Source organism: Ictidomys tridecemlineatus, chromosome 2 (assembly GCF_052094955.1).
Source record: "Ictidomys tridecemlineatus isolate mIctTri1 chromosome 2, mIctTri1.hap1, whole genome shotgun sequence".
Lineage (NCBI taxonomy): Eukaryota > Metazoa > Chordata > Mammalia > Rodentia > Sciuridae > Ictidomys > Ictidomys tridecemlineatus.
The window spans coordinates 129,379,634-129,392,694 of NC_135478.1; the positions used below are offsets into that span (position 1 = coordinate 129,379,634).

A 13,061-nucleotide genomic window follows, 5' to 3' on the forward strand; every position below is an offset into this window, starting at 1 on the left:
TTCACCTATATTAAGTGTACAGTTCAAGGACTTTCAGCAAATTTTCTGATTATGTGCAAAATATATCACAGTCCAATTTTAGGAAGATCCCTCATACTCTTTTATACTTAATTCTTATTTTTATCTCTAGCCTTAGGTAACCAATCAGTTAACTTTTTATGTTTGTACATTTTCCTTCTGGATATTTTATGTAAGTGGAATCAGACAGTGTATGGTCTTTCGTGTCTGACCTGTTCGACTTAGTAAAGTATATTTGAAGTTCAATCAAGTTGCTGAATTTGTTCATCAGCTTGTGTATATTTGAATTCTTTCAGGTTGGAGGATATTATTATAAATAAATAATGTTTACATGACATTTGCATGCAAAAAAAATAAAATAAATGTCATTTACAAAATAATATTCTTAATATCTTCCAGTTGAAATTAATTCTTAAGAGTTAAAGCTATAAGTCATTAACCTTAGTAATCTCTACAATGTCCTGCCTATTAACAATCTATGAGCAGTATGTGTTCAATGAGCAATGGATAAGGAAAGAGAGGAGGGGAAGAAAAAGTACAAGAGACAATTTAGAGGAAGTGGCCTAATTCTTGAAATATGCAAACTACCAAAGGTCACTTAAGAAGAAGTAGATAATGATAATGTACATTTATTAGAGGAATAGTTAAAAACCCTTGTTAAAAAAAAAAACAACTCTGGGAGTAGGAATGTAATGCAGTAGTAGAGTGCTTACACAGCATATGCAAAGTCTTGGGTTGATGTCCAACACTGCAAATAAATAAAATGAGAAAGAAAACACTTAAGCCTAAAAGTTTCACTTTTGCCCCTTTTATCATCATGTAATATCCTTCAATAAATATTATCAAATTGAGTCCAATAATACATAAGAATGATAATACAGCATGACTAAGCAGGGTTTCTCCTAGAGCTACAAGTCCAGTTTAACCTTTGAAAAATAAATCCATTTACTTGCTACACCAACAGATTAAAAATATAGTCATCAGATCATCAAATTAGATCCACTGAAGTCCCTTAACAAAGCTCACTGCATCAACAACTTATCTATTCAACAAACTAAAAAGAAACTTCCCTCAGCTTGATAAAGGATACCTGAAAAATTCCTTCAGCTAGTATCACACTTATTTTTGAAACAGATAAGTGTGAATGTTTTCCCCTAAGATTTAAAACAAAGTAATATTATCTACTCTCACCATTTCTTTTTTTTTAATTTCCTTTTTTTTAATTAGCTACACATGACATTACAATGATCTTGGTATCTACTCTCACAATTTCTAATCAACATTGTAATTAAAGTTCTAAACAGGTGAGGCAGGAAGCAAAATAGGTACAGAGAGGAAGAGATAGGGAAAGAAAAGGCAAATTGGAAAGAAAGTAATAAAAACTTCTCTACTCATAGATAACATGATTGTTTACAGAGAAAATTACAAAAGAAAATCTAGAATAAGTGAGGCTTGAACCAGTGTGTATGTGTATGTGTATGTGTGTGTGAGTGTGTGTGTGTGTGTGTGTGTGCGAAATATGAAATACTTAAGTATAAGTCTTATCAAAATACGTGGGGGATCTGTGTACTAAAAACTAAAAACATTTATAAAACAAAAGAAGACCTAAGTAAATGGATAGATATACTATGTTCATGAGTTAGAAGACTCAATGCCATGAAGATCTCAATACTCTTGAAGTTTGTAGAAATTGAAAACCTATTTCTAAAATGTATATGCAGTGGCAAAGGAATTGCAATATCCAAGTCAGTTTTGAAAAAACAATGTTGGAATTCATACTACCTGATTTTAAAACTTATTATAAAGTTACAGTAATCAAGAGATCATGGAGTTAATTTTGAAATAAGCCTGTAGGACACCTATAGGACAGACAAAAAATAAGGCTGACTTCTAGTACTAATACTGACCCCAATTAAGTGGAAGGAATAACTGTAAAGTTATAGACATTAAAGTTTAAACCACTTTAAGACTGATGAAACTGACCTGCTGGATGTTTAAAACCAAAACAATCAAAAAAGGTAAAGGGCTAAAAAAAAAAAAAAAAAAAAAAAAAAAAAAGTCAATATTTTGGCTCTTGCCCTCTGAGGTCAGCTAGTTCCTAGGGAGCTTGAGACTTCTCTAAGGGCTGAACCCTACCACTTTGATGAGTCAACTGATCTACCAATTAGGGGGATTCTGCAGAGAAGAAGGTCATTGGAGAGGGAAATGTCCCTGATGCTTCCAAGGTAAGTCACATGTGGTCAGCAAGACTCCGACCCATCCTGGAAGATGCCACTAAAAAAGCTAAGAGGCAAGTTCCCAAAGTGACCCTAAGGAATCTCAGCTGACTTTTAGTAATAGATAGGAAGGGACAAGCTCAATTTTTACCAACTTGGTCTTAACTAGCTGGCATAAGAGTTTAACCAAAGCATAGTCCATTACATGGGTATTTTAATGAAAAGACAATGGTTCTTTTAATGTAACTAGAGATGTACATTTGTGTGAGGCCTCCCCAAAATAAGTAAAAATGTGAAGTTATCTTAAAAAAATAAAAAGTCTTTTTTTTGTACAGGAGTGCCTGATGCACAATGCACAAGTTTGTTTTGAGTCAGCTTGAGACCTGACTGTGTTCTTTTTTTCCTGGTATGATTACTACCAACTGTTACTCAGACTCCCCTCTAGAATTTACAGTTCATCACTTCCTGCCTGGGACTTGATTTTAATCAAGACCTGGAGAAAAGATAGTCTTCAACCAAGCTGGAAAAGACCTTACCAAGTGCTCCTGATCACTAAGATTGCTATCTGAACTGCTAAAAAAAAAAAAAAAAAGGAAGAAGGAGAAGGGAGAACTCATTACCAGGGGTGATTTTCACCTCAAAAAGTTAATATGTCTAGGATGGTTGGCAATACCAGAAGGTGTAATGAAAATGAAACCAAAAGGTGTAAAAAGAAAAAAGGGAGGATTTGTGAGAAGTAAAAAGTCTGGTGGTCCAATTTCAGAATATAGTGTTCAGGCTTAATTGGATCCAATTGTAGCCATTTTCATTACAGTCCTTCCCTTTTGCCCATCCCAATTTTAAAATTAGCCAATCATGTAGACTGTATCCCAGAGTCCTCCAGTCAGGGCAAAGGGTAGTCCACATTAGGTATATAAACCAGTAGATTGCCTGCCCAGGGTGCTTGCTAGCTAGGTTCAGGTAGCACACCCTTCTGGCAGAAGTAAAGGTTTGCCTTGCTTACCCACTTTGACCACATCTTTGATTTCTTGTAGCACCTCATTATTTCTAACAATGAATTCAATGAAATAATAGAAAGTCCAGAAATAATTTACCATACATGTGGTAAATTGATTTTTGACAAAGTAGAAAAGTCAAAGACATTTATTTGCAAAAAAATAAAATAAAAATAAACCTTCATTCACATTTACAAAATAGCTCACATTTTATAAAAATGAACCCCAAATGGGTCCCTGGTCTAAATGCACAGGTTAAAGATATGAAACTTATAGAAAAAAGGTAATATTTTTAGTCTTGTATTAGAGAAAAAAAATTCTTAAACATGACACCAAAAATGGGGCCCCTCAAAATTAACTTCTACTCTGCAAAAGACAAACGAGAATTAAAAGAGAAGTCACAGGCTTAGAGAGAACATTTGCAAACCACACAGAGCAAACATGACTTCTCAAAAGACAGAATTTCAGTGGTAATAAAAAATGTCATTTTTCCTACCTATTCCTGAGAATGAGTTTTATCTCCATTATAATTTTCCCAGTAATAATTTTCCAAGATCATCATTAAAATGATATATTTTGAATTATGTATTTAATTTTTTATTTTAAAAATATTTTATAATTTTAGGAGCCTCTATCATTGAAGCTGGGACCTCAGCAAGTTATAAAAATAATAAAGCAAAACTGTACTGGCATGGGATAGGATTCCTAAATTATGAAATGCCTCCAGATATTATTCTTCAGGTAAAAGTTAAATTAAGAAGAACCAAGTTCTATTTGATTTTATGATAATTTATCATGAAAATGTTAACATTTAAAATGGAGGCAGTGTGACATTGTTCAAACTCATTACATACCTGAAATCTTCTTACATTTTAAGTAATTATACTGCATTAATCCCTTCTTGTTTTATAGTCATTAAATTATCATTGATGACCATATGTTATTTAGAGACAAGTGAACTAGATTATTTGATTCTCAAATAGAAAATATAAATTCCATATCTTGATTCTGTGGCCTCTTTTCCATTGAAAATTTCAGTTGTTCAGACAACATTTATCAAAAGTGCTTGTGTTCTCAATTCTAGTGTTTTGATAAATGCTATTCACATCACATGTTCTTAAGACCATTTACAACTAAAGCAATAACTAAATAAGATTTCCACTGAAACTTTCAGATACATCCCAAAGGCAGTAGATGTTAACAGACTGTAGGGCATGTCTTAACTACAATCCACATATCTGAAGTTGGTTTCAAATTCAGAAATACCTCCAGGGTCAACTCTGAATCTTATTCCAAGTCTTATTTTGGATTTAGACAGTGATACACACCTCATTTTCCTTTACCATCATCATCCCCTCAACCACCACAATCATTACCGCCACCATTGTCTTTAGCACAACCGTCTCCATCACTACCATTACCACCATCATGTCACTTCCACCCATGCATCACTGACTTCTCATTCACTACCATCACCATGATCTCTACCACATCACTTCTGTTGTTACATTATTAACCACCATCGCCATCACCACTATTACCACGATCATTTCCACTATTGTCACTGTAGTCATTCCCAAATTTACCACCGTCTCCATTGTCCCAATCATTATTACCAAAACCATCACCATCACCACCTCCACCATCACTTCCACTGCTATTATTATTACCACCATTATCACTACCACCACCACTACTGTCTTCATTAGTGTCATCAGCACTACCACCATTCATCCCCTTCAGCTGCCTTTTCGTATTTCAAGGTCCAACTAGAGCAGTGAAAGAAACATGCTCATATGATAAAGAGCTCTGATTAACAGAAGAATAAAGTACTCTGGAAAAACAATCAAACCTAAGGGGTATCTTAGAAATTTTTCTTTTGATATATATCTTGAACAAAGGATCTGCAGTCAATAGTGATTTGTTCCCCTGTATTCCAGGGTAGATTTACATACCCAAAGAAGAGATTAATTTGATGTTTTCTTTTCCAGCCAGATGTCCATCCTGGAAAATGCTGGGCCTTTCCAGGTTCCCAGGGTCATATTCTAATCAAGCTTGCCAGGAAAATCACACCAACAGCTGTTACCATGGAGCACATTTCAGAGAAAGTGTCACCCTCAGGAAACATCTCCAGTGCACCCAAGGAATTTTCTGTCTATGTGAGAAACTATCTAAATATGTCATTAAAAGCTGGATTATCATATTAATGATACAACTAACTAGTTGTATTACTTACTTCCTGGGCCTTGGCCTTATTATCCTCAAAGTGACAGGATTAAACCAGATGATTTCTATTGCTTAGTTTTATTTTTTACTTTTATCAGTTATATGTGTACAAAAAGTTATACATGTCCATAAAGTTTATATTATCTCACTTCTCCTTGTTCCCAATTCTTTCCCACAGTTTTAGCTGTTTTGGAGGGTCCTTGTCTTCATATTTGCTTGTCCATTATTTCTTCATTTTTCAGTTTTGATTCTTAATTATTCAGTTTTGCTGACATCCTCCAGTAGAAAATGAATTATTAACTCTCTTCCGTGGGTTCCCATCATCCTCCCAGGATCTTTTTGTTAAATTCACATAACATTTAGTTTACTCATTTGAAGTACACACTTAGGAGCCTTTGGTATATATACAAAATCATGTACCTATCACCATAATCAACTTTAGAACATTTTCATTACCCCCCCAAAAAAATCTCCACATGACTTAGCTGTCACCTCTAATTCCCTCATCACAAGCCTAGTCCTGACAACCACTACTCTACTTTGTCTCCATAATTTTACCTATTTTGGACATTTTATATAAACAAAATCATATTAAATGTAGTCTTTAGTGAATAATGTTTTAAGGCTCATCCATGCTGTAATGTGTCAATATTTGATTTCTTTTTAAATTGCTGAATAATATTTCATTGTATAAATAAACCACATTTTGTTTGTTCTTCAATTGGTAAACATTTGAATTATTTACAGCTTTTTTTTTTTTGGCTATTATGAATGACGCTGTTGTCAACATTTGTGTAAGAATTTGTGTGTGGACATTGTTTCTTTAGAGTATATACCGAAGATTGAAATTGCTAGATTTCACGTGGTAGATTTATATTTAATGTTTGAGGTACTGCTAAGATGTATATCTTACTTTTTGTTTGAATCAATATTCAGTGGTAATCAATTTCATGGTAACTGTGTGAACAATATTGTTCTCAGTTGAGTTGTATAAGGTACTTGAATACTATTCTCTTTTTTTGCATGATTTTTGATGTGCCTTATTTTTTATTTAATTTGCTTGGTTTGCTATAGTTCTATCAGTAACATTACCAGTCTCTTAAGCAGAAGTATAAATATTCTCCCTTTATTTAATTCATGTCATATAATTTATGTTTCCTCTTCCCTTCCCTTCCCTGCCCTTCCTCTTTCCTTCTAGGATATTCCTTATGTAGCTCTGCCATTCTGCCGGTGGTTGCTAGGTGGGCCTGATGCTTACCTATTCTTATGGGATTTCATTTCTGCCAACTGAGGCTTTAACTTATATAACCTATTTTTTGTTTTTATTTGTTTCTCTCTTATTTTCCCTCTCTGTTTTTTGTTCTACTTCTGAGTGACTATCCATTTGCATCTTAATCCCCATGTTGAATATTTAATTTCTGCTATCACATTGTACTTGTTAAGACATTGGTTGCCATAAATATTCCCTTTCTTAGGCTCTGAGTTTTTCTTTCATGGATGAAATATCTTCTCTTAATGCTTCTGAAGAAATTCATTGATAATAGTTAAAGTTTTATTTAATTTTTTTCCTGCTCCCTCCTATTTTTATTTCCAGGTATCCTTTGTCCTGCTTGTTTATAGGATCTCTATTCTTTTTGAAAAAGTCCTTCCTCAAATGTCTGTGAGGCTTTTCTATCACATTAAGAGTTTGCTAATAGCCAGGCATGGTGGTGCACACTTGTAATCCCAGCAGCTCAGGAGGATCAGAGGTCAGAGCCAGTTTTAGCAAAAGTGAGGTGCTAAGCAACTCAGTGAGACACTGTCTCTAAATAAAATACAAAATAGGGCTGGGGATGTGTCTCAGTGGTCAAGTGCCTCTGAGTTCAATTCCTGGTAGCCCCCTCCCAAAAAAATTTTCTGATAAAAATTTGGCCACAAGCTCTGTGCTCATGGTGGGGCTTATGAACAGCAAGTTCCATAGGTGGAATGTCTGGTTAGCTATTTCTTCTGGAGCCCCAGAATGTGGAATTGGGCAAGTTGACCCTGAGAGGAGTCCTGCAACAGGAGGTACAGGCTTGGCTGAGAACACACTGGAGCTGCTGGGAAGGAAGGGGAGGTACAATACCAATTCAGGACATAGGGCAGGATCAGCCCTTTTATTTTAGCTGTATTAGGGCTGTGCCTGTCAGAGCTGGAGATAGACCAGAGATCCTGCAGAGCCAGGTAAGGGCAGAAATCTACCATGGACTAGAAGTCTAACCTCTTTTTTAAAAAACTATCCCAGGCCTCAGATCTTCTTCTTTCTTCTCACCCGATAGCCCCAATCCCTGGGCCTTTCTGGTTCTAGCACTGTATGTCCATGTGCTGCTGATTTCATCTCTAACAAGAGAAGTTTATGTTTCCTTCAGATCCCATTTAGCCACTTCCACACTTTTTTTTTGTCTGAGAGTGTAATCACCCTTCACCCCACCACCCACCATTGGGTTCATGCTTTTTCAATCCTGTGATGTTACTTGCTAGAGGTGGCCTCAGTGTTAAACAGCTTGCCTCCTGTGTCCTCTGAAAGCATCTAGCTTCTGGGGCTCTGAGGCTGCTAGGCAGAAGACCATTGTGTTCTTATGCCAGCCTATACCCCAATCGCAGGTGTACCCTAGAAGTTGAGTTAGGGTGAAGTTGAACAGATCCAGTCCTGTCTCAGACATTGCACATAGCTGCTCATTGTGTAGGGGAATTTGAGTGGATTCTGCAGGCAGGAATCCTTCAGGTAGTCAAGATTACTTCTTGTTATTTTTATTATATATTAGAGAATTTATTGACCAAGTGAAATTTAAATACAGATCTTATAAATGTGAATATAAAATTAGCACTCCTCTATTAGTAAGCTAAAGGAACTCTATGAGGCTTAAACCGTATCTACGTATATGTAATGTATATATGTAACTGTGAGTACATTATGTAATCATGATGTCCCTAATTATTTTAATAAAATGGTGCTGTTTTAATATTAATACTTTCACTATAAAATTATTAAACTTCCATAATTTAAGGAGTCTAGTAATAATCTTCAAGTTCTCAAAATAAATTCATTTGCACCAGTTCATTCTCCTCTCACAGATCTTCAATTTGAGGGGTAGAAAAAGAAGGGAAAAAACACAGGGGAATTGCATAAAAAGACCAAAATTTCTGTTCAGTAACAAAAGCTGGATATAGAAGGGTCAACAAGGATGTTCTTGTCTAAATTTTATTCAAACTATGTTGACTTCAAATTGTCAGTGTAGATGCTGGGATTCATTTTACATCTATCTGTCTTATCTATCATCCATCTTCTCCCTAGCCATCTCATTATCATTTTTCATCTATCTCCCTTTTTATCTTTCTGTCATGCTCTGTCATGTATCTACCTATCTTATTTATTTATTTTTTTAGCACTGGGGCTTGAACCCAAGGTTAGGTAGATGCTAGCAAGCACTCTACCGTTGAGCCACACTCCAGCCCACCACATCTCCCTATCAGTCATCTACCTATTATCTGTCACTCTACCCATCAGCAATCTTTGATCTGTCTCCTTACACACACACACACACACACACACACACACACACACACACACACACACACATACATACACACACACACACGTAGCTCTCATCTACTTTCATCTATCTCTTTCTATCTATTATATCTGCCTACCTATCTTCCTGTCCAGCTCTGTAATCAGCCTCTGGCCTCATTAACCCTCAAGGTTAAGGCTCTTTGGGTGTATAAGCCAATCCTGACTCTAGCACAGCACTCAGCCCTTCACAGAAAAACACAAAGTGCCTAATACATTGTTGCTATTTGAACAACTACATCCATTTGTTTTAACCAAGCTTGTAATTTCCAAATCCATTGGTTTCTTTATAGGGCATCGCAAAAAAATGTGAAGGAGAAGAAATTTTCCTAGGTCAATTTATATACAACAAGACAGAAAACACCGTTCAAACTTTTGAACTCCAGGTAATGTCTGCTCTGGGAAATAAGATATGTTTGTTTTCATCACTGGGAGAGTTCTGCTGGAATTGCTGCATGGTGTGCAATAATAAGTATGACAAAAACATGAGCTAGGCAAGGCTTATCAGAATTTCACTTCTTTGCTCAAGTTTTACATTGATTTTAATGCAAAAGAAGAGAAATTACAAAAGCAGTTTCTAAGCAAAACTCTTCCTTATCTGCTGTCTTTCTGTTAGGTTTCTCAGTTTTTTCTCTCATTTATTTATTTACTTATTTATTCATTTATTTATTTTGGGGACACTGGGCATCAAACCCAGGGACCCCACATATAGGAGGTAAACACAACCACTGTGCTTCATTCCCAGCCCCTCAATCCTTCTTTTAACTCTTGAACCCTTGAAACTGTTACATTTGATATTCACTATTTTATCTTTCTTGGACAATGGGACTGGGATGATGGTGCAGAATGAGGTAGATAGGGGCAGGAGGAACTTAGAGGAAGAGAGGATATTTAATACTAGTGGAAAGGGAGACTGCCAGCTATTAACTTTATAACTCACTACGGTATATGAAAACTATTTTCATTATTTCTCATTGGCCACAGGAAGTAACTGAAGAGATGTAGAAAGCAACTCATACCATGTAAAAATAAACCTTTTATGAAACTTTGTGGCCAATGGTGAGAAAAATGTAAGCCAAAAATAATATATAGTCAGCCCATCATATCCATGGGTTCTGTGTCCATGGGTTCAGTGAACTACAGATCAAAAATATTTGACCTAGTTGCCCTTCAACAAATGAATGGATTAAAAACTGTGATATATATATATATATATATATATATATATATATATATATATATATATAAAGAAGAATGTAATCATGGTAAATGGATGGAGCTGGAGAATATCATGCTAAGCAAAATAAGCCAACCCCCCAAAACCAAAATCTGAATGTTTTCTCTATTATGGGGATGGCTTGAGAAGAATAGAGTTACTTTAGATTAGGTAGAGGGCAGTGAAGGGAAGGGGAGGGCCAATAGGGGGTAGGAAGGATAGTAAAATGAATCAGACATTATTACTCTATGTACATATATAATTATATGACCAGTGTATTCAATATCATGTACAAGCAGAATGAGAAATTATACTCCTTTATATATGATGAATCAAAGGGCATTCTACTGTCATTGTATAACTAAAACAAATTTTAAAAATTAAAAAATAAACAAATCCTACCTTAGTTGTAACTAAATCTTTTTAAAAAATTGAAAAAATAATTGCATTTGAACTGAACATGTAAAGGCTTTTTTTTTCCTTATCTCATTGTAACCTAAACAATACAGTATAACAACTATTTACATAGTGTTTACATTAAATTAGATGTTATAAGTACTTTAGAGGTTTTAAAGTACATGGGAGGATGTGCATAGGTTATATATTAACCATATATTTTATATAAGGAACTTGAGCCTCCACAGATTTTGGTATTAGCAGGGGGTGTTTGTACACTTTTATATTTGATTGCATAATCACATGCATTTGGGCTCATACACTCACATTCACTTTTATAGTTGACTTCATAGATCTGTTTTCATACAACCAACACTCTGTGTTCCTTGTGAAGCCAGTAGGAGCACTCAAGAGACAGCACAGTAGTGACAGACACTTGACATCAGACCACTTTATTATCTTTCTCCCCCTAATTGTCTTTTCTTTCCTTTCAGAAGCTCTTTCTCTTGTCCATTTGACAGTATCTGAAAATACTTATGTTAGGGAGAAAAGAAAATTTTAATTTTCCATTACATAAGCATTCATTGAGATACAATGGGATTTCTTTACAAGGCATTAATTTTTTTCTTTTCTTTATTTTCAGCATGAAGTTTCTGAACCTTTATTATGTGTGAATCTTAAAATCCTTAGCAACTGGGGACACCCGAAGTATACTTGTTTGTATCGATTCAGGGTTCATGGTGTCCCCACTGATCACACCTAGAGGAACTGGCACCGAAGGCCAAGACCACATGTCCAGAATATTCTAGGATTCTCATTCCCTGAGATTAGACTGCACCCTTAGAAGTCAAAAATTGGGAGTGGGAAAGAAACCTCAAAGTAGTTCCTACTTGCCAGTGAAAAGTGAATGAATTTTACTAATAAAAAAATAAAAAATTCAACATCCATGTACTATATTTCTGTTTAGGTTATATCATGTTGTTAGAGCACTGAAAGGTGATTTTTATACTTAGACTGTTATATATATTTAACAGCCAGGCTCATAATAGCACCTTCTGTTATTCATTATCTATACGAGGTATGAATGTTCACTGTTACCACTAATATTAACCCTGGTTAAGGTAATAAGAGAAAAGACACTTTTAAATTAGTGAAGAGTTCTGGCCATGACTTATTTGCAGATTATGTGATCAATTCCATGAAATACAATGAAGTCTATTAAAAAAAACATAAACAAGTAAAAACTGCAATAAGTTGGTATATACAACATTATCACATATAAATCAAGATCATTCATAAGTAAAACAAGAAGAAGTATAATTTACAAAAACCACAACAAAGATAATAAACATCAAGTAAAAAAGGTAGTAAAATTCCTATGGGAAGAAAACTCCCAAACAGCAGTAAATTACCAAATTTTGGTAAATGAAAGACATGTCATATTCCTGACAAGAAAACTCAATTATCAAGATATTACTACTCCCTAAATTAATCTATAAATGTATCTTACTAATATTGATATTAAAAATGGGGAAACTACATTTTGGAGGCAGTTATAAAACATAAAAGTATTGTTTAAAAACAATTTTAGATGTCTATGTAATTGTATTATAATTTTGTTTTTAAAAGAATTCTTGGACTAGAGACATGCAAGAGCCTGATTTCTATTCCTAGTGCCACCAAAAGAAAAAAAACTTATCTTTGTTTTGATTTATATATTTAAATATTTACAGATTAAATTATATATCTGGGATCTTTTTCAAAGAAAAATAAATGGATAAGAAGATGGATGATAAAGATTGGTCATGAAATTATCCCAAAGCTTTATGTTGCCTCTCCATGGGGGCTCATTAAGCTATTCTGTCTAAATTTTTATGTTTGATTTTTCAGTTTCAAAAGGAGTTGGAAGATAAAACACACATTTGTATTTTTAAAACCTCAAAAGAGTGTGTTTTAAACTAACTTGATTCTGAACTTCAGATGGAAAAAATAAGCCTAGTATAAAGCTAGGAAACCTCTAAAAAATCAAAAAAGGGAAACAGCTCTGTGACATAGGTATGATAATTAAAAACCATGTGGTGCTAGCACATTGATAGATTAATGGAACATAGTCTAAAAAAATTACATCTGGGAATTTGGTATATGATAAAAATGGCATCTCAAAAGGGTATGGTGTTTTAGCTCATTTCTCTTGCTAATAATAGCATGGACTGGATAAGTTACAAATAAAAGAAGTTTATCTTGGCGGGCAGTTCTGATCTTCCTGCTTGAGAAGATGCATTTATTTGTTAATAGCCTTCTTGCTGGCAGAGGGCAAGACACTGGCTGTCTCATGGTGAAACAGAGAGAGCTATAGAGACCTAGCCAAACTGGCTTTTATAGCAAATCTACTCTTAATCCATGGT

The 13,061-nt window shown here is 34.7% G+C and overlaps 1 protein-coding gene across 1 annotated transcript in view; it reads left to right on the top strand.

Moving 5' to 3' along the window:
• The window catches only part of Sun3 (Sad1 and UNC84 domain containing 3), a 32,880-nt gene extending 21,283 nt beyond the window's left edge, over positions 1-11,597 (top strand). Inside the window, exons 7-10 of the mRNA XM_005319262.4 lie at positions 3,855-3,970; positions 5,221-5,388; positions 9,338-9,430; positions 11,300-11,597. Of these exons, the coding sequence (XP_005319319.1) occupies positions 3,855-3,970; positions 5,221-5,388; positions 9,338-9,430; positions 11,300-11,419 (497 nt within the window). The 3' untranslated portion in view covers positions 11,420-11,597. The remainder of the gene's footprint in view (positions 1-3,854; positions 3,971-5,220; positions 5,389-9,337; positions 9,431-11,299) is intronic.
• Positions 11,598-13,061: the final 1,464 nt, after the last annotated feature.